Below are 24,021 nucleotides of genomic sequence, written 5' to 3'. Positions count from 1 at the left end.
TTCCAAAGACAGACATGGCAGGATTTTAGGAGAGCAGCTGGGGTATAGAGCTTGAGAAGATTTCAAAGGCTCTTAAAAGTAGAAGAGGCAATATAATGGTAAATTATGCTATAATTACTGTTGAGCTTGCAGAGAACTCAGTGCATCCCCAGTTAAACATCAACATAACATCCTGCATCAGCCAGGCTGCTCAAATCCAGTTCTTAAGGGACTGTTTGCTCCTGTCTCTGAGCACCTAATAAGAAGGAAGGATTGCTGCTAAGGCAATTTTGCACAGATTTAGAATTTTCTTTCCTTTCACATTTTCCCCTCATTCATTTCCTCTTTGTTCTACTCTTACTTAAACACTTTGCTACTCGCATTCTCTTCTGTCCTTCATTCTACTTTCATTTTCATGCCTCCTATTCTGCTCAGTACTGCATCTACGCCATTTCAAAAATGTGCCAGCAGGTTTGCAAACAAAACTTTTATCCTTAAAAATGCAAAACCATAAGGTGATGAATATGTATACCCTCCTCTCTTTTGATAAGGTGAACAATGTCTGTTAACAAAAGCATAGGATCAAATAGGCTAATAAAGGAATGATAACATTTCTAGAGGCAAAACCAGAAGGATGATAAGGAAACATATACATAGAATAAAGTTTCACCATGTCTTTACAAATCAATAGTACTTTTCCCAGAGAAATACAGATTTATGTTTTTTTCTTCATTAAAAAAAATAGTCTCAGTTTTACTGGGAACAGAAATAATTGGTAGCATCTATACAGATATGCCAGAGACCTTTACAGATTTTGTTCCAGATCAAAAGCCAGTACTCAAGAGATACTTATTCCAAACCCTCAAAACACCATGAAAAAGTCAAGTATTTTCTCAATAGAAATAAAGAACATAGTTATGGCTCATAATTTTTAGAGGTTTGAAATGTTTCCTTGGGGAGGGATTTTTTGGTTTAGATTTTTTGGTGGGAGAATACTCCTGCTTATTGCATAGGGGAAAAAAGGTAAATTGCATAATGAGCTTTTACATTCTTTCAAGTATTGATTTAATAACCATTGCCTATTGAGTAACATTTTCAAAAGCAAAAGAAAGGAACTTACAAAAAAAGCGTAACTGGAACTGAACAGCAAGCAAATATAAAACAACTATGGGACAATGGACTAATCTACATGACACAGTAGATCTTTTCTTTTTGGACATCCCTCAAAGTCTTTACCCGGTCCTGTGTTTGGTTTCGTATACTTAGGTTCCTACTGAGCAGATTCCCTGCTCAGGTAAGTTAGTTGATTGTAGCAGGGGGAATTATTTTTTGCAGCCAGAGGAGGAACAAAGAGCAGCCCTGAGCTACAGTGAGAAAAAGGAGGAAGCAGAAGATCCCTGCCATGCATCTGCTCTCCCTCTCAATCTAGCAAAAGGAGAAACAAGCGTGTCTTATCTGCTCAAAAGTAGTGGGAAACCAGGAGGGGGAAAAAAAACTAACCAAACCCCCACCAACTGCTTCCAACCTGAAGCTGGGTGTGTTCCTTTCTTTGCCCACACTGGAGGCAGCTGGAGATAATGTGCTTGTCCTCACTGAAAGCATGCAGAGGTGGGCATACAGACAGGAAAGCAGCAGCACAAGTGCTTAGAATCCATCCCAACCAATGAACTCTGCTTTTCTTTCACACCATGGGAGAAATGTTTTGGAAATATTCTAGATCCTCCCCAACTCTGCTCCTCTGCACCTTCAAAACATGGAACCAAGTGTCTCCCCTCTTCAGCAGATTATTTTGTGGATGGTCAAAAAAACTCAGCAATTACACATATCCTCCATTCTTCAATGAAGTGAGTTGAGTATTATGAAGAAAAAGATGATACATTTTAATATAAAAATTATTTCCCTTTTAATAGAATTTGCTTTTCTGGTATGTCCTGATTTGAAACATTTATATTTAAAACTGGCTTTCCTATAGTAAAACTTTATCATATAATTCTGTACGACAGTTAGAATTCTTTTTTAAAAAATTATGTATTTATTCCTGTGTTTATGGCTTTTTCATTGAAAATGGTCTCATTGTGTATAAACAGTTTAAGCTTTGCCTCAGACTTGACAACCACAATAACAGTTTGGAAGCAAATTTTACTTGAGTTAAAATTCTTATTCAAAATGTCAAAATATATATTTTAACATCAGTTTTATTAAACAAGTACTTAGTAGGCAGCCAACATTCTTAAACTGATCTTTTCCTTGGCCTTCACACTGTCTAAATCCCAGATAACAGTGTGAACATTTCAACCATTTCTAACTCTATGGGATTTACTTCTGAGTTCTGTTTGAAGTACTGTTCACTCATGCTCACACTGAATTTACTGAATTTCAGATTATGAAGAGAAGAATTCATCACTTAACAGAAGCTTGCTCTTAATACTTGTAGTCTCCAGAAAAAGTAGCCTTAAAGTAAAAAAAAAAATTACATTTTCTCATAATACTTGTCAATATGACCTTGAAAGAACTGGGTTTTAATAACAACTGCAAATAAAGCTCTTATACTGTGTTTAAAATCCCATTAAGATATTAGGTATAGAAGGAAAAATACCTAAAATACTCCTGTATTTCTGAAAATATCATAGTAATATTTGAGAGATACACTTGTATAGCAAGTTAGTTTTGTTATTTTGTCAGTTTTTAATTACAAAAATGAATTTGATACTGGGACAACAGACATGAGAACATAACACCCCTTTCCATGTGCAAAACTACTTTTAAGATATATATTTGTTCCCTTTTTCCTTAAAGAGAAAAAATACAGTGTATACTTAGAATATGCAACACCAAAATGAAATCTGCATATATTGCCGAAGAATTATCATTTTTCAAGGTACTCAAAATTTTCAAATCCACCAGTAATTAATACAAAAGTTTAGCTTTTTTTTCTGAGATTATCTTAATGACCCTAAACACTAAAAGTCTACATTAGCAAAGGAAGCATTAGAGATCATGTATTCTGTTTATTAATAACATCCCCCACATTGTATTTTCTAATGTAAACTACGTTCTCTACGCATTTGGGGTTTTTTTTCCTGTACAATCAAACTTCAGGAGTTTCATCCTGTAAAATAGGTTCATTTTCCCCCAAACCAGAATGTTTCAACTGGTTTTGCTACTTCATTTTAACCCCAACAGATGGGACAACATGAAATTTTGAATGTGTGGTGATTGTTTTCCCCCCCTCTCTAAACAAGCACAAGCGTAGGATGCCTCTGGTTTAGACCTCCCTGTTATTTGGAAACTTGTGGCTTTAAAAGTCAGCAAGGAAATGTTGCACAAATATGCACCTGAACTAAGGCAGAAGTTTATAAATTTCAGGAGTCCAAAAGGAAATATCTTTATTCTTCAATTTTCCCTGCGATTACAACACACATTTCTAACTTCTTTTTAGCAGAGCCTTTGAACTATAGAGTCCATTCCAAGCACAGAGTCAGTAAACTTGCATTTCTTCCTTTCTTAATCAGTGAGACTGCCTCTTGAAAAATAGACAATATTCTACAGAGGGCAAAGGCACACAATACAAAAATTAACACAACCAAGTTAAAGCACAGCAAATTACAATGCTAATAAAATCCTACACAATACGTTACCTTCCGCCTCGGGCACTGAAAGGCACTACATGGATTCCCAAAGGCCCGCCGTCATTGGAGACTTCGACGAGCTTTACCATATCACTGTGAGACAATGACGAATGAGGGAATATGAACATGTACCGTGAAGGAACCGAAAAACCCCACACAAACATACACAGAAAAACAAAACCATTCCAGAAACCAAGCCATGGTGATGAAAGCATTGTTGAATACTACGTACCTGAAGATTAATCTGATGGCATGAAAGGAGATCAATCATCAAAAATAGTTCAATTAATAGAACCAACAGAAATCAAAGAATTTTTTTTAAAACTTAGCTGGATACATAAAAATAGGTCTCACCATCATCACTGTATGCATACTGCTTTATTTCTTTCTTATTCTAAAGTTAAACTGACCATTGAGCAGAAATACCTTAAATGCCACACACAGTTTTTTCTCAGAAGCCTAAAAGCTCGTCATAGCACTAGCATGCTTTACTTTTTTATCTTAGAGCCAATGCTAAATTTTAACATTAGCTTTCTCATAATCAAATGAGAATTATTAAATTTTTAATTGGCTGAATCCTTCTAGTTTTAAAACACATTAATCTGTTTTATTGTAATTCCATTTCTTTTACTGGAAGATTCCTGCTTCTCCTTACTAAGCAAAGTTTCCAAAGTAAGATTTAACTGTAACATTCAAAACCAACCAGACGTCCCCTGAAGCAACCATGCATCTAGTTTTCAATTATAATTTTTGCTGTAGTGAGGAAAAAAGCAGAAGAAGAAAATACAGGTTCAGAAAGAGACATGCAAAAATTGTAGAAATAGATTTAGACCAAATCTATTAATGCATTTGAAACATGCCCATATCTGGAAAGGTGGAATACAGCCCATGAACCATAAAGAGCTATAAATACACAAATGAGGAAATAATATACGAAGGCCGAACTTCTCAGTAAAACTGGAAGTGAGAAATCTGAACAGAAGCCACAATCTAAATTTGTGGCTTATGTCTCTCTCTAGTATTACATACTTTTTCCATATTTCCTGGCACTACATATATACACACACAGACCTTTGAAAAGCTTATTCCTCACAAGCGTACAAATAAAATTTAATCTCGAAATGGAGCAAAGAGCAAGACAAATGCCCTGTGATAGCAGTAAAATATTTTCTACTTCCTTCAATAAGCTCTTGATCATATGGTGGCCCATCATGAAAGCTTGCAGCTCTTTATCTGGAGTTTGAGAATACCCAGACCACATATGGCTGGGAAGTCAACACAAATTCTGCGTTACACTTTGTTTTACATTTCTTCTACATTAAAGTTTTTTAATATATTTTTAAGGTAGCCTTTACATTCGCTGTAATCGGTGCCTGGATTTTTACCTTGATTTTTAAACAACACAAAACACCAAAAATATGTTATTCTTCAGACCTGGACCAATGTTTAAAGACTGAGATCAGTACAGCATTTCATACTGTTCCCTGTGCAGTTTCTGTATAGGCTGACTTCATTTCCTTCTCACTGTATGTTAAGGCTAAGTTTCCATTAACTAGTGTGAAAGCAGCTCACAGGATTTGAGGTGATCAAATGATCCTCTGATCTCCAAAGGGAACTCTAAAAGACATTGTTTGCTATTGGTAGGCCTGTGATTCTCTATGATTAACTTTTTTCTGACTCTGCTATTAGCTTAGAAGAAAATTAAGGGCTAAGAAAGAGAACAAATGAAAATCTTTGTGATTCACCTGGAACTGCGTAAGTGGAAACACAGCTTAAATTTTAAAAAAACCCAACCACTCAGTTTTCATATCCAGTGTACACCATTTAGCTTGTTCCAGTGCTTGAGTCGGTCATTTTTCATTTGTTCAAAATGCACATTTAACATCTTTGCACTCATTTTTCTTATACTTTTTCTTTAAAAAAAAAAAAGTCATCTCTTCCAAATTCAAATGTTAAATTCTGTAAAACAGTAAACAAGAGGAAATGATTGCTTCCTAAGAGAGATTCTTTCAATCTGGCTTCCTGATTTTCTCAGAAGTTTGGGCCAACTGCTTGAAACAAACATGCAAAGAAGTATGAGATCAAAACAAAACATAAATGAAGTAGCATATGATGAGAAGTCAATAAGTTACTTTAAAGCAACACCAGGAAGCATTAAATTTGACAGAAGTTCTGCAAATTCTATTTAGGAAACAGCATTTGGAATTTACGATGTAACAGATTTGTAAATGGAACCAAGTAAAACGCACGTTCTATTGCCTAATAGATGTCACCATGATCTTTAGCTAACATTTAAACCCTCTGTACCTAATGCATAATTTAATTCAAAAATAACAGGAGCAGAAGATTTAACTTTATTTAAAATTTACGTTCAGCAATTTAAAAGATTTAATTTAAGGCTAGAAGGAATATTTTCTCATTAATTCCATAGCAAGGTATGGATCAGTTCTTTTCAATGAAATGCAAAAGGTCAAGTTTGCTGTATCTTTTGATGACATAAAATATCATTTAGTGATTGTCTTTTTAAATTAGGTGGAGCTAACAAAACACCAGTTTTGATCCATTCACAAAGTATGAGGCTTTTGACCACACAACTTGTGACCCCCACACATCTTCCAAGAGACTGTGAACCAGTGATTGGAATTAAGATTTTCCCCTTTGAAATTCCTGCCTGTTGATCTATTTGTACTAGCACTGGCCCTATTCCTTCTGTCAAGTTTTCAAAGTTCCATCAAATAAGCATCTTCCTTGAGGCAGAAAATCTACTGTAGCATCAGCACTTATAAATGTCAAGTTTTCAATGTTCATCTTTAACACAGGCATTTTAAACTGTTTAAAATCTATTTTTAAAAGGTCCATTGTTTAAAACCAAAATGATATGACCTAAAAAAGATTACCCCACTTTCTTAAGAGCAGAATCACTCATATTGCTCTGAGTACTGTGCCAGTCTGTGTTCAATCTTAAGACTTGTTAAAACAATATATTCTGCTAGTAACTTACTCCAGGGAAAAATTGGTAGCGTTCTCCAAACCAGTGTCCGCATGTCCAACAGGCTCAACTCTGCTGTTGTCCTCCTCTGTTTGATCTTCATCCTAGATATTAAAAGAAAAGAAATTATTTAAACCTGCATTTAATTTTATTAACTCATTTTAGTAACGAGATTTTACCACCCTCAGATTATTGGGGTTACCACATATGCAGTGAAAATGTTATGCTTCCACAAGTACAAAAATCTTTCCTCTTCTGTCTGAAACTGTTCTAAATTGGTTTTCGTCACTTTATGCATTTTTGCAATGGTATTTATAGTTTCACCGGTGTTATATCATAATTTTACTACAGTTATAAAAGCAATGCTACAGAAACTATCACAGTCAGCATTTTTTTAAAAGGTTGACAAGCAAAAGCACAAAATCAGCTGATGGTCAGCAGTGTTTGGGGAAACTCCTCCCACGTTCTCCCTGGGCAGGTTACTGAGGGCTTGACTGAACACACAAGGCTGATCGCTGAGGCTCATCTGCAAAGACTTAAAAACAGCAAAAGAAAATGCAGCTTCTGTAATTCCATAAAGTACCAAGAGCTCTTTAAACATTTTATCGAAACCTTTATTAATAGTGTGCCAGAAAAGGCTGACATCAAAGAGTTACGCAAGGCTCTAATGCTAACCAATTGATTTTATTTTTAATTTCACTTTCCAAAAAGTACATCCATTATTCACCAAACGTATAACTTCAATGTCAAAGTTGTGAATGCTGTATTTTCAAATTTAGATCAGGGACTTCCAGTAAGAAGATTTAAACCCATTCTTATATGTATGTTAATTATTAGAAGCTTATACTTTTAAATACCCATGTAATCAAACAGAAAATATTACAAAGTGTGAGCAGTAGGTTTCAAACACAGACAGACTCTAGAGTCAGAGCCATCAGGTCAGCAAAATAATACGTGATAGCTTATGAGTTTAGCACACAGAGTCAGACAACTTATTAAAGTATTGAAGAGATGTTAAAGGCAGGCAGAGACAGCTGGTAATGTCCAACTGACATTTCCACAGGGAATCTGCAAAAGCAGGAGGCTGGATGCATCAGGCTTCCATGGGCTGTGGATATGCCTTGTGCACCCAGGAAAGCAGCACACTGTGTGAGGCCAAGCTACTGGGAAGATTGATGATCCTGTGTCTCGAGAGGTGTTAATATGCACTTCCTCGTCATTTTCCCTGTTAAGCACAAGGTAAGTAATAACCAGCATCTTGAACCTGCCTAGAACTGGGTATTTACTGATTTCAGTTGAAGTTCTATATGTACCACTACAACAAATTTTAAAATTAAATAAATACTCAAATCTCCATGACTCCATGAATTCAAAAGTCACATGCAAAAAGGTTTATAAAGGAAAATCAGAACATTTGGAGTTGTTTCATACTGGAAAGAGGCATTCCACCTTGTTTCATAAAGCAGCTTGCAAATCACTGTTGCCATGGGTTTCCTGTTTGAAGTTAGGGACACTGGTGGTTGTAGAAACTTTGTATTTTTATCGCACTGAAGCTATTACTAGTCTAAACAGAACTCTTCATCAGAGTTGCTGATGAAATCTAATTTTGAATCTCACTTATGGCAAAAGGTCATCACAGATGAACATGACTTTGTTAATACAATGTTTTTTTGGAAATTTTTCATGTGTGGTTTTTCCAAGCAAACATACAAGAAGTATATATACATGGAAGAAGAGACTGAAATAACATCCTATCTATTTGTAGATATGCCTCTGCTAAAAAATAAATGTCTGGCTTTATGCTGTGTCATTTTAGCAGACATCTATGTATGTGCAACGTAAGCATCATTCATTTAGTAACACTTGGGTCCTACACTTCACCAATTTTTAGCCCCACAAGCTTTTCTCTTCACAGACTACTTTAAGTCTGTAAACAAAACTCCCCTTGCCCCAGTCAGTGTTTGCAGCAGTCCTTTGGGCTTGCTCTTGATAGAACTGCCTTCAGTGCCCTCCTGGGACACAGCCCCCTGTGCAATACTTGAGATAAATCCTTGTACAAAACCTTCTTTCCACCCTTCCCAGCCCTGAGGGTATCTTTGATCTTGTTCCCACCACCTCCTGTCTGGTCAGACCTAGGCCTCTCAACTTATTGGACATTCTGTTTCCTTTCTGTCATGGGTTAGCAAGCATAGTCCCGGAAGGGATGTTCTTGCAAAGGGGTGCTCACAGCTTCCTCTGTGACCTGACAGAACCTATCAGCTGGCCAGTTTGAATAGGGACAATTCTTTAAGCCACTTAAAGTTGTGACCGCCTCTGTAATCCACACTTAAGAATAGGAAACTCAGAGGCAGATTCTCTCTGTCTCATTTCCGCTGCTGGGACAGGTGGCTGCGGGTCCCATGCGGGGGCCAGCGGGCCCAGCCCAGGCCCCGCTCGGGCCAGGCTGGGCCAGGCCGGGCCAGGCCACGGCCATCCTGGAGCCTTGTTCCACCTACAGAACCCCTCACCCCACCCCAGCAGGGCTGTGGGCAGCCGGAGGGGCCTGGCTCCCCCTCTCCAGTGCGGCCAAGATTCAGCTGAAACTGCACCGGTGTCCGGCAGAGATCATGTGACCAACAGTACGCGAAATTCCAGCTGCAAGGCCTAGGTGAGATTAACCCTTTTAGTGCTGTGAAGAGCTGAAAACCTGAGGGAAGAGAGAGAGGAGATGCTTAAAGCTGAAATTCTGTTGTGAAGCTATGATATATCAGAGTATCCTGTTGTAATTTCATGAAGATATGGGGGCTGGAGTGTTCAACTCATAAGCAAAAGCACCTGCGCTGAGATAGGCAGATGCTGACACAGCTGTAATTTCATGAGAAGTTTGGACAGGGAGAGATGAACCAGATGAGGACTTTTGCTCCAAATGGGAAAGGAGAAAACCTCAGTTCCTAGAGATGCTCCCAGAGATAGTCCTAGAGATGAAGATGAGGAGGACCCTTTGCTCCCAGGGAAGGAGGAGGGCCTCTGTTCTTAGAGATGAAATGCTCCCAGAGATGGGTGAAGAGAACTTTTGTTTCTGAATGGCTCAACCTTAAAATTTTACCTCAGTAATTTCAAGAGTGGACCCTCGAAAGCAGTTGTGGGAAAAGCTGCAAGTCGGGGGAAGGGACTCACATGTGAGCAGAGAACCAACCCGGGTGGCTGGCTCGTTGTGATAATGTTTTCATAGCATGGGCAAGAGAGACTCCTCTTCCTAAATGGACTGAAAAAGGTTATTATGGAAGTGGTAAACAGACTGAACATCTGAAGGGCTGTCTTTTTACATTGTCACTGGGAGAAGGGAGAAAGGTGGGGGGAGGAGAAGAGTTCTGAAGGTGTGGTATGATTTCTTTTTTCCTCTTTTAGGTCTGTTAATAAACTTCTTTATATTCTTTCAAGTTTGGTGCCTGCTGTGCGTTTCTCCTAACTCTTATCTCACAGAAGGTAAACAGTAATGAGTATTTTGGACCAAACCACTACACTTTCTTTCTGTCCCACCTGGTGGTCCAGAGGTTTTTTCTGCCAAGGAGAGGAGCATCCCTATGCCTGACCTCAAGTGCAAGTGCAGCCAGGTCAAAGCAAACAGCCAACTTAGCTGCCTCCTGCCTATATGCACCTTTCAATATTGGGGTATAACAAATCAGAAACTGCAAATCAAAAGCTATGTAAAACAGATGCTCTCTGGCACCATCACATCTACATTTTGTGGCTTTTGTATCGAGAATCATAAACACAGCAAGTTTTGGAACCACACTGACTGTCAGTTATCCAAGCAATTAATAACCAGCAGCTCCTACACGCCTCTGTCTGGCTTTTCCTGGACAGCAGACAGATCTATATCAGAAACATGCATGTGCCCATAAATAGGTGCTTAGAGGAGGAATCATAATCCCAATGAAAGGGCTACTGCCATAATCAACAGATGTATGATGTTCCATTTTAAAAAACTTTAATATTACAGTAATCAGACTCTCTTTTCTTCTCAAAATAACACAGATTTTGATTTACACTGAAGTGAACGGAGAGAAAAATTGGACACCTGCAGAGGGATTTGACTTAAAATTCTGATTTACTATGAAAAGTAACTAACTAGCTGCGCAAATCTTTGCATCAAGCAATTATTTCTTTATTTGGAAAGCAGTTTTCTTCTGAAAGGCAAATTTGACCTGGATGAGGTAAACAAGGAAAAGGACATTTAACAGAACAAGCAAGAAAGTTTCTGTAAACCCACATGGCTATTACTGCAGATATTTCTCAGAAATAACTGATTTGAGCAAGCTCCCAAAATTGTAAGGTTTCTTTTCTCTATATAAAAGCACTGATATCTGCTATATCAAAAGATACAGTTTTTAATGTACAGCTACTAAAGACACAGTATGGTTTTTTCCAAAATTGAAAAAAGAATAATTTAAAAATAATTTCCTCTTTACAGCACTAAGGAAAATTTAAAGCACCTCTTCCAATGTACTTCTCTATATCTTGATGTGCTCGGTGTAAAATTTCCCACTGTTCTAAAAATAAATAAAAAGAAATTTCTAAGTTCTGTAATAAAATTAGTGACTCAAAACCTGAAAAATTATTTTAACTGCTCAAAATGGACTATTTGTGCTAACAGTTCTACATATAAAGGTCCATTTCACAGCTCACCTGCACAGTGTTAATGAAATACATATGAAAAGTTGCCAATTGGGTTTTTATTTTTGAAGACAATCTCTCTATCACCACCTAGGATTAAAAAATCTGCAGAGTTAAGAAATGTCAGCAGTACTCTTGCCAACTGAACCTTATCCAATATATATGAACTCAAACAGATCTTTTAATTACATTTTCTCAGAAAATTCCAGAGTGAAATATGCCTAGTGTTATTTCCAAAGCTCAAAACCAGCCACACTTTCCCTGTCTTACTGGAAATTTTAACTTCCATTACCAAAATATTAGCTCCTGCCTCTGATTAATCCACAACGTCATCTTCAAAGAAGCTCTCTGCCACTCATCACTGCTGTTCAATAAACTTTTCATGAAACAAAACAGAAATAGAAATTCACATCCCCTTGTATTTTGACAATTTTCTACCGAAAGCTCAGTTGCAGCCAGGGAGTCTGAGTATGAAATTCCTACATCTTTCATTTGTGCAGCCTTTGTTTCTAGGTGCCTGATCTGAGAGAGTGAGGATCATGGTCTGCTTCAGGCAGACACAACGGGAAGTGGGCTCTGAAGGCCTGTAAGGGTTATGTATAAATCTATCTTCTCTGAACACTTAATCCCATCTCTTAATTCAACAGCAATATCTCCATTCTACCAATAACTGGGAAAATAAAAACGGAAGTAAAGATGGTTTGGGTGGTTTGGTTGGTTTTTTTCAGTTCAGGGAGGCATAATAATTGTTTCATTATTGTTCAGAAAGTGATATTTTAGTGATAATGACTGTAAAAAGACAGTAAACTCTGCTTTCAAATCACTTGAGAACTCTTTGGCAAGGTGTGCTCCACTGACCACCAGTACACCTATAATGTAAACAGCAACTCTCTTGTGCATTGAATTTCAGCTGGAAGAGTCCTCTAAGATCATGTCTAACCATTAACCCAGAACTGCCAGTCTGCAGTATATGTGCTCCAAGATGAAAGAACTGATTGTGGAAACAGATTTAGATACACTGAAATGTACCTGCACAAGGGCAGGATAGGCCTTGTCTGTCTGGGCCTCCTTTACAGTTTTTGTGCATTTTCCCAACTCCTAAAGAAACTGGCAAGATGAGCCATAATGATTAGGAAAGCGTTGATATGTCACTATTGCTGTAGTAATCATCTTTACAAAGTAACTTTTTAAAGTAATTTTTCCTAGGAATTATTGCTTTTATCACACTCATCCGAAGGAAATAAGAGGTCAATACTGTTTGCATATTTTAATATGATGAAAGGACTACTTGCATGGACATAAAGCTGTTTACCTGCTGAGCTGGCAGTTTGCAAGAAGCCAAACTTTTCTGGAAGTCTTGCAGTGCCCAGACTTCAATGAAATGAAAAGCAAAGAGAGAAGTTTATTTCTTGGCATTTTGCAATTTCTCCTAGTTCCTCCTTCAAGAATGTGACTAATTTAAATTTTAGATATTATTGAGCTGATATAACACTGATGCAATGTGATAACATTATTTCTGTATCTTTTATTAATACCATATATGAGTATGGTATTCAGTCAGCTCAGTCCCTCAGTAATGGCTGTGTGGCCTGAGACCCAGCTGGAGACAGCACTGCCTCAATGAGCATCACAAGTGAGAGTCACTTTCCCATGGAGCATCACACACCAGGCTGTTTGCTTTCTAGCATTTAATTTTTTTAAATTTTAGCACAGTGAGTGTAAATAAGTCCTGTAAATAGCAAACTGAAAGGCTCAGTATCTAACACCCAACAGGTGCTTTAGCGTTTACTGTAGAAAAGGACAGATTATCAATAATGACAAGCTCCAGAAAATATTTTTTTCCTCAGCCAAGACACAAATAAAATAAAGCTTACGCTATTAAAATATGCCCCTCCCTTCATGCTTCCCCCTTTAGTCTCTTGTACTTCTCTGTAATGATTATGGAAGGAGAGACATATTCACTATTAGTCTCCTGGCAGCTGTGCTTCATAAATGTTTGTTTGGTCTTGCAACATAAAGTAGGTTCTCTCTCTCTCTGTATGATCAGACTTGATAGGAAACAGCTCCTAAGAGACCTATCTTCTTGTGTCTTAACTAGCACAAATACACCAGCATCAGGCTTTTGTGCTAATGTTCTCACTTCGTGATTAACCGGCCAAATCTCCAGAGAATGGCAATTTTCAATCAAATCTGAAGAGCAGTTACAAAGACAACATGGGGAAAACCCAAAAAATATTGAATACAAAAAATAAGCTATGTTCCCTCTTGAACATACATATATATGCACAAATAATTAGGTGAGAGCTTTGTGTAATTCACAATAGCCCTATACTTGGTGCACTGCCATTATCAGTAATCCAATGAGAGAGAAAATGTTCATGAAGTCATCATCCACTTAAAAAAAAAAGCAAAACAATTATTTAATCTTATATATATATATATATATATACACACATATACAAGTTAACATTCTCTTTACATTTCAATAATCTCTATGTTATTCACATCCTTCTGCAGGATGGTCACCCTGCAATTGGAAATAACAATATTCACATAATTTTTATATGCCTCACTACTCTAAAATGAAATTTGCCTTGCTCAGTCAAATCAGTGAATAGATATCATATAGGCACAGAGAAGTACAGAATGGAAGGGATTTCTCACGTCTCTGATGAATATCAAATTCATTCCCTGCTATCACAGGCAATCATCTCTTATTTTCCATTTATTAAACTGATCAAGCTGAGCCTTAAACCTGGTTGGCTTCATGATGGCACTATTTCTGTTGTGAAGTGCCTTAAAAGGAAATGTTTTAACAGATTTAAAGAGAGATTAATTTTATTTTCCTATTGTCCAAAAGGCAGAACACCAGAGAGCCAATGAATATCATTTGATACAACCTTCCTTTGGCAAACCCATATGACAATTCATTCAATTTTGAATAACTAGCATTTTTTCCTTCATAATGACTCTTCTTAAAACATGCATTAAAAACTTCGCAAAACTAATAACAGCTAAACAAGTCCTGTGGTATCCCAGTTATTTTGTAGTGTGTATCAGTTTAGAGCTTCACTGAAGTCAGTGGTCTTTAGGGGCTCAACAGCTTGTGATGTATCACTGAAATGACACACATGTTCTGTAATGATTTGGTGGCACACACCTCTACCACACAGCAAGCCAGGCTGGTGGCAGGAGCACAACAAAAATACTGCTTGGCCATGTAGCAGAGCTTCCCCTAAAAAGATTTTTACTAGATTATGCTACAGTTAATTGTTTTTACAGTAGGCACTGCAGACTGCACCAAAAAGCCTTTTAAGAGCTTTAGTAGGTTAGGCAAAAGGTTTTCTTGCTAGTGAATTTAACTTGAGACATTTTGCTGCTTCTGCTTCTTCACAGTAAAGAAAATCTTGTGCATGTCCTTACAGTAGCAGCTTATCAACGAACAGCAAGAAATTCATTAAATTCAAGGGGGTTTTTTGTTGTTGATAGAACGTGCTTCCTAATTAATGCATCTGAATACTCTATGCCTACCAGCAGAGAAAAGAATATTGAGGAAAAGGGAAAAAAATTATTAGCCAAAAATTGCAAACACTCATGCAACTTGGCAACCCCATACAAGGAAAACAGCACAAAATGGGATCTGACAGAGAAAAAGCCTACAGTAACGTCTAAAGCACCACTGATTCTCAAGCATTTCACAGTGTGTATCGTAATTGTATTTCACAGATTGTATTTGCTGTTTGATTGAAAACTACAGCATTTGTTTTCCTCAGACTAAGGTGATGCCACTCTGGATTGTTTCCATGACTTCTCCAGGACCACTGACAGTCCAGGGTGGGAGGCAGAGGGAGATGTGCTGCAAAGCAATAGCTACCAGAACAAATCCATCTAGGTTCCTACACAGATGGCAAGTATCAAATGAATAACAAAAATATGTAGCTGTTCCCACCAGATCATATTTAAGAGACATTTCAAAGAAGACTCAAGTATTACTGGAGCAAAAAACTATTTTTGCGGTCATTTTGCAACAGGTCTAAGTCCACATATAATATGCACCACTGTAACACTCATAGCACACTACAAAATAATATAAAGGTGACAGAAGAGTGCCCTAAGTTTCTGTTCACTGACAAATGGGTAAAGTGCTGCCAAATTGAACCTTAAAAAATACCTTGATGATATATTTATTATGTTAGAGACTTAAGATGAAGACAATATTGGGTCCTTTCTAATTTCCTACACTGACATGTTATATGATAGTGGCAAAAATCACTCAAAAGTGCATTTCCCTATGAACATGTTGGGGACAATACTACATGTTTGCAAAGGCAAATGTAAGACTCTTGGATCTGACACTTTGAAAAGCGGAAATATTAAAATGGATCTGAAATGTCTCAGCAGTGGCTTAGGATGCTAAGCCACAAAATGCTTCTTGCTCAAAGATACCAGATGAGCTTCATCTCTTCCTTTTCTTAGCACCTAGTAACACCTGCAGTGCATAACCTGATTTTTAAACATTTTATGAGATGCTGAGTATATGAAGAACTACAAAACTCAAGGCATTTCATCACATAATGAATTTGTCAGACAGTTCATTTACAGAGCAACCGATAAGTAAAACCAACCACAGCTAACAGGAATAGCCAGAAAAGATTTGGCAGGACCAGACAAGGCTTCCTAGCATTTATAGTGCTGCCTGTTGGGGAGCCCAATAAAATTAATCCTTAAAACCAAATGTAATGATAAAATCAACCAAAAGATTAGATGCAACAATAAAGCACTAACCTCTCACGTGCTACATATTTGAAATATATAAAGCATGGATGTCACGCTTTTAGTATTAAGTGAAGCATCTAAAGAGCTTTCTGAAGATCTGATCAATAACAAATTATAGATGTGTCCATCATATTACAAAAAGAAGTAACTCTCTCATAGACCCACGTACAACTACACCAAATTATCTCAAATTGATTCTTGCCTTAAAAATGGGTTTATTTTGTGTAACTGCCTAGTTACAGTCTTTATCCTGCTTTCTGTTTTTCCTCAGGATTCAAAATATATCTTTTTCACAGGTGTAAGTCTGCTCTTTGTTTGTTTTACGTAAGGCTTATCTACAGAATATTTTCATGTTCAAATCTCTGAAATTTTATACTCTTCTCATATGATTCACAGACTGACATACAGATCACCAAGATCTGCCAGTGTAAAACAAATATTAGGGTTCATATTAAATACAGATTCAAAGTCTTACTTTGATGTCAGAATCACGGGAAGTATCTTTAAAGGAAATAGTTATCAGCTTTACTTGAAACAAGGCTACAATTATAGGTCAATGTATAATCAAATTCCCCTGCAAAGTTTAGCCCAAAGGCCAGGCCTGGTTATCATCTACCTTGCATAATGCAGGAATTGCCTCAATTACAGAGACATCCCCACATGGTGAACCAATATAAGTGTAGCACTTATATTGGAACAAACACGCTCTGGTTGATATCTTCGTATACTGTTTATTTTCCCTTTCATTGTGGTAACTGATACATACACTGCTCCTATACACCACCCCTTGCTAACTCATGTAATACCTGCACACAGAAAGAAAACTGCCCCTGCTTTGGTAAGAGGTGCTTCACTTGAATTTTTTCACAACAGGAGTGATTTTTACAAAATGAAGTCTAATTTTCTTTTAGCATTTGAGTTCTTCCGACTCCACAATGCTAGGGAATACAGTTCTGGGATTTCAGGACCAGCAGCATTCACTTGATATGAAGTTGATGTTTATGGAACTAAAAAAACCCCACAATATACTCCTAACTTGGATTCTTACTATGGCATCCAGGAAATAAATACATACACAGATAGAGAGAGAGAGAGAGAGAGAAAGAGAGAGAGATGATATAGATAGATATAGATATGCTTCTAAATAGACATATGTATTTAGAAGGCCACAACAACAAATACATTATTTTTTTCTTAAAGTAGGAAAAAAACAGATTACATGGCAGTGGTACACCTACATTGTGTTTGTTCTTTTCTGTTGAGTAGTCTAAAGTAGGTCAAGTTAGGCACATCCATTAGTTCTCCTATAAATAGATCCACACTGAATTCACCTGCTTGTAACTAATGTAGAGCAACAGAATTTCAAATACTTTTCCCTTTAATCTGACAAGTTATTTTATTCTGTATACCGACACCAGGAAAAAAAAAAGTCATTAAGTCCTGCATGATTTTTAAAAGCCAAAAAAACCCTGGAAAACTATGGAAACATGAAATTGGGACACACTTTCCCTGCAGAAAACCAAGTGTACATGCCTCCACCTCTAAGTTTAGGGATCTGAAAGACTTCTGCAGAGATGTATTATAGATAAGTCACATACTTTCCCCTTGATATAAAGACAAAGGAAGGAGACAATTCTGTATTAATCACTTCATATTTTCCCTGTAACATTCCTGAATATATTATTATTCACCTCGCCTTTTCAAAGACCGTGATTTTCATCCTTCTGAGGATTTGTTTTCTTAAGATACAGAAAGCATTTCTTATTTAGCAACTTGAATTTGTCATTAGGCAATTTTCAAACAGGTCTCATAGCTCTTTTATCCTTATTCATTTCTTTTTTTTCTTTTTTAATCTGAAATGGTCCCTTGTTGCTTGATATGCAGATCTGTATCAGCATACAAGGATTTCACCAGCTTCAGCCAAGTACAGAACAGTTCAATCCCCTGGAGGACTGAACGTAAGAGTCAATTTAGAAGCAAGGTAAAAGTATAGCACTCTGCTCCCCGCCACACAAAACATCATTTTACTCACACAGGCATCTTAATAACAAAATTCAGTTCTGGATATTTTTCTCAGCATGGCTCAGGAGTGTTCAGAAATTACATCAGAAAGATCACTGAAGACTTGGCTTTTTAAAAATTTGATTAAAATACCTGTTTTCCAATAGGGTAAAGTCTGTACAATGGTGGGAGTTTAAACTTAGGACATATTTTTGAGTTCTGTCTCATTTAGAAAATGTAACTTTTGTTTTCATATTACTGACAATCCCCCTGTTAATTTCACCCAAAGAACCATAAAAATCATGGAATGGTTCTGTTTGAAATGGTCCTTAAAGTTCATCTAATTAAAATCTCCTGTCATGGGCAGGAACACCTTCCACTAGATCAGGCTGCTCAGAATCTACTGTCCCCTGAAGACTTGCCCTGACTTTGAGGTGACATGCCTTGAGCTCTTCCAGGGATGGGGCATCCACAGCTTCTCTGGGCAAACTGTTCCAGTGCCTCACCACTCTGACAAAAAAGAATTTCTTCCTAACATGTAATCTAACTTCTTTCAGGTTAAAGCCATTTATAGGCCTTGTCCTACCACTAAAAACCCTTGTAAAAAGTTTCTCTCCAGCTTTCCTGTAAGCCTCCTTTAAGTACTGGAAGGTGCTGTAAAGTTTCACCAGAGCCTTCTCTTCTCCAGGCTCAATACCCCCAACTCTCTCGGCCTGTCGTCACAGCAGAGGTGCTTCAGCTCTCTGGTCATCTTCATGGTGTCCTCTGGACTCACTCCATCAGGTCTGTATCTTTCTTATGATGGGGGGCCCCAGAGCTGATGCAGCACTCCAGGTGAGATCTCACCAGAGCAGAGCAGAGGGGTGGAATCACTTCCCTCTCACTGCTGCCCACGCTGCTGTGGATGCAGCCCAGGACACGTTTGGCTTTCTGGGCTGCAAATGCACATTTTCAGGTCACGTCCAGCTCCTCCTCAACCAACAACCCCAAGTCCTTCTCCTCAGGGCTGCTCTCAAACCATTCTTCACTGTTGGGGTTTTAGGAGCTCTCCTGGTTTTTTTTCTATTAAAGGAATTTTCCCCATATGTGTTGCTAGGGGGACAAATTGCTGGCTACTTCAGAAAAACAAAAGAGATGGCTACGGGGGTGGGGTGCACCTGGCTACTCTTTTGTTTCACCTGGGTGTGCGGAGGCTGCTTTCTTCGGCTGCTTTTCTTTCTGCCAGAGAAACCTGGGATCCCAAGCCCGCCGCTGCTTCAAGCCTTCACTCACCCTGCCTGCCCAGGCCTCCGGGGGGTTCCCCATTTGGACACATCTCCTCTGCCATCTGGGATTTGTGCTTGTCCCTGCCGTTCCAGCCTGCTGTTCCGGCCTGCCGTTCCAGCCTGCTGTTCCCGAGGGTCCGGCCGGACACCGGGATCGGCTGCCCAGGGGTTTGTGAAGCCTTTGTCCCATCCCTTCCCGGGATCCCAGGGCACCGGTGCCGCGTGCTCCCCGAGCTCGCTCCGGAGCGCCCCCTGCAGCCGCGGGGGAACCATCGCACCTGCCCTGCTCACCGGGAGCCGCCAGCGCCCCTGCCGGCTGCGAGCGGAACTGCACCCGAGGGGAAAGGGCCCGACAGCCGAGAAGGCTGGCACTGGGTTTGTGATTGCTGTTACTGCCAGAGTTATTGCTGTTTGTTTGACTGGTTATACATGTATAGATATATAATAGTAAAGAACTGTTATTCCTATTTTCCACATCTTTGCCTAAAAGCCCCTTGATTTCAAATTATAATAACTTGGAGGGAGAGGGGGTTGCATCTGCCATTCCAAGGGAGGCTCCTGCCTTCCTTAGCAGACACCTGTCTTTCAAACCAAGACATTCACCCAGCCTGTATTTTGTGCTTGGGATTGTCCCAGTCCAGGTTCAGGATCCTGCATTTGCCCTGTTTGAACTTCATGAGGTTTGCATGTGCCCAGCTCTCCAGCCTGTCCAGGTCCCTCTGGATGGCATCCCTTCCCTCCAGCGTGTCAACCACGCCACGCAGCTTGGTGTTGTCAGCAAACCTAACAAGGATGCCCTCAATTCCACTGATACTTTAACATCTTATCATCTTGATTAAAGCAAAATCCATGGGTTTCCTCTCATTTAGACAGTGATTTATCTCCACTTCTCATTTGCGAGGATTTGATAACATACAGCTTTAGTTTATGACTTTTTAAATTTATATTCATACTGATTAAAAGTAAAAACACCTAGAGATCAGTTTCAAAAGGTCTTTTGTGGTACACACCACACAGATGGACAAACACACCTGAGCTAAAGCAGCCTTAACTTGCATATATCTTAACATTAAGTCTTACTTTTTCAGGCCATCCTTCCCTAAAAGAACAAAACCAGGCAAGGTTCTGCCCCAGATCTCAGAGGAGAAAGACGCGGAAGGGAGCCCCAGCACTGTGATGCTGGTGCAGAACATCTGGCCTTGATGCAGAAGGACAAGGCACCCAAGCCTGCTCTCCTCTCAGCTTCTGTGAAATTTTGAGTGATGACATTTCACCATTTTGCAGTTTTATCTTTTACATCTCTTTTGCTGAATTGCACAGTTGCATTCCACTTTTTTTTCCACCTCATTCCACTGAGAAACTCCACTAAAATTGCTTCAATTGAGTTTCCCTGTTATGCTGTAGAATTTTCTTTTTTGGTCTTTTGCACAACATGGCTTTTACCTTAGGCACCAAACAAATTCACCATTTTAATAACAGAAAATGCTATAGCATTTTTCATTGTTCTTTGCTCAATTCGTTTTGTTGAAACCAACATGAAAAACAATTTCAAACTTCTCAGTAAATGCTTCATTTACAAATGCTCCATTCCAAGTGCCTACAGGGTTACAATCTGGTCTATGACAATTTTATTCATTTTTTAATCAAAAGCATTAAATCAAATTTTAAATAAATACTACTCAGTACTTCTGTAGTGCCCTCCAGCACAGTATGGCAAAAGCAATTCATGGACAATAATGACTTTAGCTTCACTGCACCCTTAGGAAGAAGATTAGAGGTTATTCTTCAAACTATTTATTTGAGGAAACTGAGGCATGAAAGATTTCTTTCCCTGTTTTTGAGGTTCATCTCCAGCCTTAGATGCTTTCAGTTTTGGGTGATGTCTCTGAGATAGACAGAGCCTTACTTTGAGAAAAATGTAAAATATTCACATGTACTCCAGAATTTAATGAAAAAGGCAACAGACAGCACCACAGGACCCATCACCTCTTGGAGGATGGTGGCTGGAGAAAGGCTGGGAAAAGCACCAACTCCCTTGGAGCAGTTTGGTCATGGGCCTGCACCAGCACGCGTGCAATGCTCACTGCCATGCAAAGCTCTTACACAGCACGTGACGAAACAAGATCAACAGCCAAATTTCATCATCACCACCACACTAAGCTATCCAGGGACCACCAAAGACAACCTCTTTGCCTAAAATGTACCAAGGAACAAAGTGTAGGACATCACACAACTGCTACAACCACAGCTCCAGAGGGACTCTGCAAACTGTTACAAAAGGGAGGGCATTTCAAGAAATAACTAATTTAGTGCCATTTGTTGCAGCAGAAGAGATCCCATCTCCTCAATAAAATTAATTCTTTTTAAACATCTTGTCAGAGACCTTATTTCCATTTGTGATTCTTTCCCTTTTCCACACTAAGTCAGAGCAGTTTGGACTGAATTCAGCATGTGTGATGGTGGTACAGTATTTCCAAGCAATTGTATTTCCATCCTGCAGCCCATAATAACACCTCAGCCCGGCATTTCATTATCCTGCAAGACCAGCACAAACCAGAGATGTGGGTTGTTGAAAGCAGCAGTCTCCTCTTTTCCCCTCCCCAGATGGTCATGTCTGGCACTGGATTCCTCTGTCCACCTTCTCCTTTCAGTTTATTCAAGCATTTGTATCATTGTACAAAAGATCTAAATTAAAATTAATGTTTAATAAAAACAATTTTAATTGGTTGCATTTCCCAGGCTGGTCCAGTTCAGTCTAATTAACAGCCTCATAAAAGCTTAGGGACGCACAAGGGAGGAAGCAAAGCATGGCCAAGACTGCTTCTTTCAGCAGCAGAGATGACTGAAAATGTCTCTACTGCTGTGGCCTCAGATCATTGAAAGGATACTGCTCATCTGCAGTCTCAGAAACAGCTCAAGACACTAATTTAAGCATTCAGTAACTTGCACTCTGTCCATCTCTCTTTTAATATCATCCCTCTTTTATTACCTCCTTCAAAATCCTACCTATTTTCAACTAATCTAAATAATTGTGTCTTGTTCACTGAAGTTGCTGTATCAGCAACTCCCCCTCTTTCAATATGAACAGGCTTTCCAGGAATAAATCCCTCTTGCCCTTGCACACTGCTGACCTATTTTCCGTAATTTGTTTTTTTCCCTGCCAGTTTCTAATCTACAGCAGAACTTCATTTGTCACCACGAAACAACTTCATACGAATTACTCAAATTCCGCCTTCTTTCTTAGAGGAGACCAAATTAAGACAGAGGCACAACTATGCTTTTAAATGATATTTCTTGAATGTATTAGAAGTTAAAATGCATAAACAGAAGGGGAAAAAAACATGTCTTGTGGTTGAATTCCTCTTCATCCATCCCACCCCAAAACAGGTGAAAACAAAGAAGTCATAACACATTAGAGAAGTATGTGCTCGAGTGCTTCTCACCAGAGTCGTAGCACTTTATGCACAGATGTCTGCATAAGCACTCTTTTAAGGTAAACAATAGCACTCGGGGAGCAAAATTCAGTAAGAAACCAGAAAAACTTTTGTTGATTAGGATTTAAAAAGCATAGACACTGTTAAACCACACATTTAAACATTCTGATTTTGACACAAGGTTTTCTTAGTTGTCACTTAATCAGTTACAAACTAGCTAAAGTCAAGTTGAAGTTTTCAAAATGTCAAGGAACTTGCTGTCAATTTCCCATAAATCACATTTGAATCCCAGATGAGCCAATCAGTGAAGCTAGTCCAGTCTAAGACCTCCTTGAAGAAATTTTTATTATGCTTTAACTCTTCACACCTATTTTCTGAACCTGGAAAACAAAATACTTTTAGGAAACCAGATGGAAGCAAGCCCCATTACCTTCCCATTCTGAAGCTTCTTCCTCAAACTATGAAAGGGAAGCTTGGAGAAACTGAAGAATAAGCAAATGCTGGGATGTCGGTAAGAAGTGACTTTAGAAATCAAGCTGTACTGAGAGCTTCTTTCTCTACATACCTGGGCAAGATCTTTGGCCACTTCCACTTCCCAGTGTCGCAGAATACATCAAGTTTCAGACCATCTAGATGGGCTTGTCTAGCATCCTGCTATGGCCAGCTCTGGCTCTTGCAGAGGGCAGTGCAAGGACAATACTGACCCACCAACACTGACTAGATGGGAAATAGAAGATATCTGCTTTATCATTACAGAACTAAAAGAGTGAACCAGAGAATGAACCTTTGAAACAAGGTAAAGGCTGCTATATCTTTTATTAAAACTGATTTACTATAAAGGCAAAATCAATCTAGAAAAAAAATCAGAAAATTCTGTGACAAAGGCTCAAAGGCTCCTCACTGAAATTAATAAAGCTCATGGTGTTCTCATGAGATTATATGATTTGAAGAAAAAAATGGGGAGAAACGAAACAGATTAGTTCAAAACCTATGAATTTTCATTTAATATAATCAGCAGATTACTCACTCTTTTCTTTTTTGTGGTCTATCCTCAGCTATTTACAGGCTCAGAATGACTCCTTAGTATTAATACTTAGAATCTTTTTGCAGTTTGATTAAAATAAAAACAAACAACAAAACTTAAATATCTTGCATGCATGTATTCTAAACAGTGGAAGAGTAAGTTAAAAACAAGGCGATTAAATTTGCCAGTGAAATACAACTTAGGTTTAAAACAATCTTTTAAAACATGATCAATGAGTTTTGTGAGACTTCACTATATGACACTGGTG

The 24,021-nt window shown here is 38.4% G+C and overlaps 1 protein-coding gene across 20 annotated transcripts in view; it reads right to left on the bottom strand.

Moving 5' to 3' along the window:
* Nucleotides 1–24,021, bottom strand: part of PARD3 (par-3 family cell polarity regulator) — a 451,472-nt gene that overhangs the window by 213,240 nt on the left and 214,211 nt on the right. For 19 of the 20 annotated variants that reach the window (XM_032100143.1, XM_032100149.1, XM_032100079.1 and 16 more), the window contains 2 exons: nt 6,610–6,701; nt 3,618–3,701 (listed from right to left, as the gene is read on the bottom strand). In XM_032100143.1, coding sequence (XP_031956034.1) covers nt 3,618–3,701; nt 6,610–6,701 — 176 coding nt within the window. The remainder of the gene's footprint in view (nt 1–3,617; nt 3,702–6,609; nt 6,702–24,021) is intronic. The other variant, XM_032100052.1, reaches the window with a different exon arrangement.

The sequence above is a fragment of the Corvus moneduloides genome, chromosome 1 (assembly GCF_009650955.1).
Source record: "Corvus moneduloides isolate bCorMon1 chromosome 1, bCorMon1.pri, whole genome shotgun sequence".
Classification (NCBI taxonomy): Eukaryota; Metazoa; Chordata; class Aves; order Passeriformes; family Corvidae; genus Corvus; species Corvus moneduloides.
The sequence above is the reverse complement of the archived record's forward strand: the minus strand, read 5'-3'. Positions and strand labels throughout refer to the sequence as shown.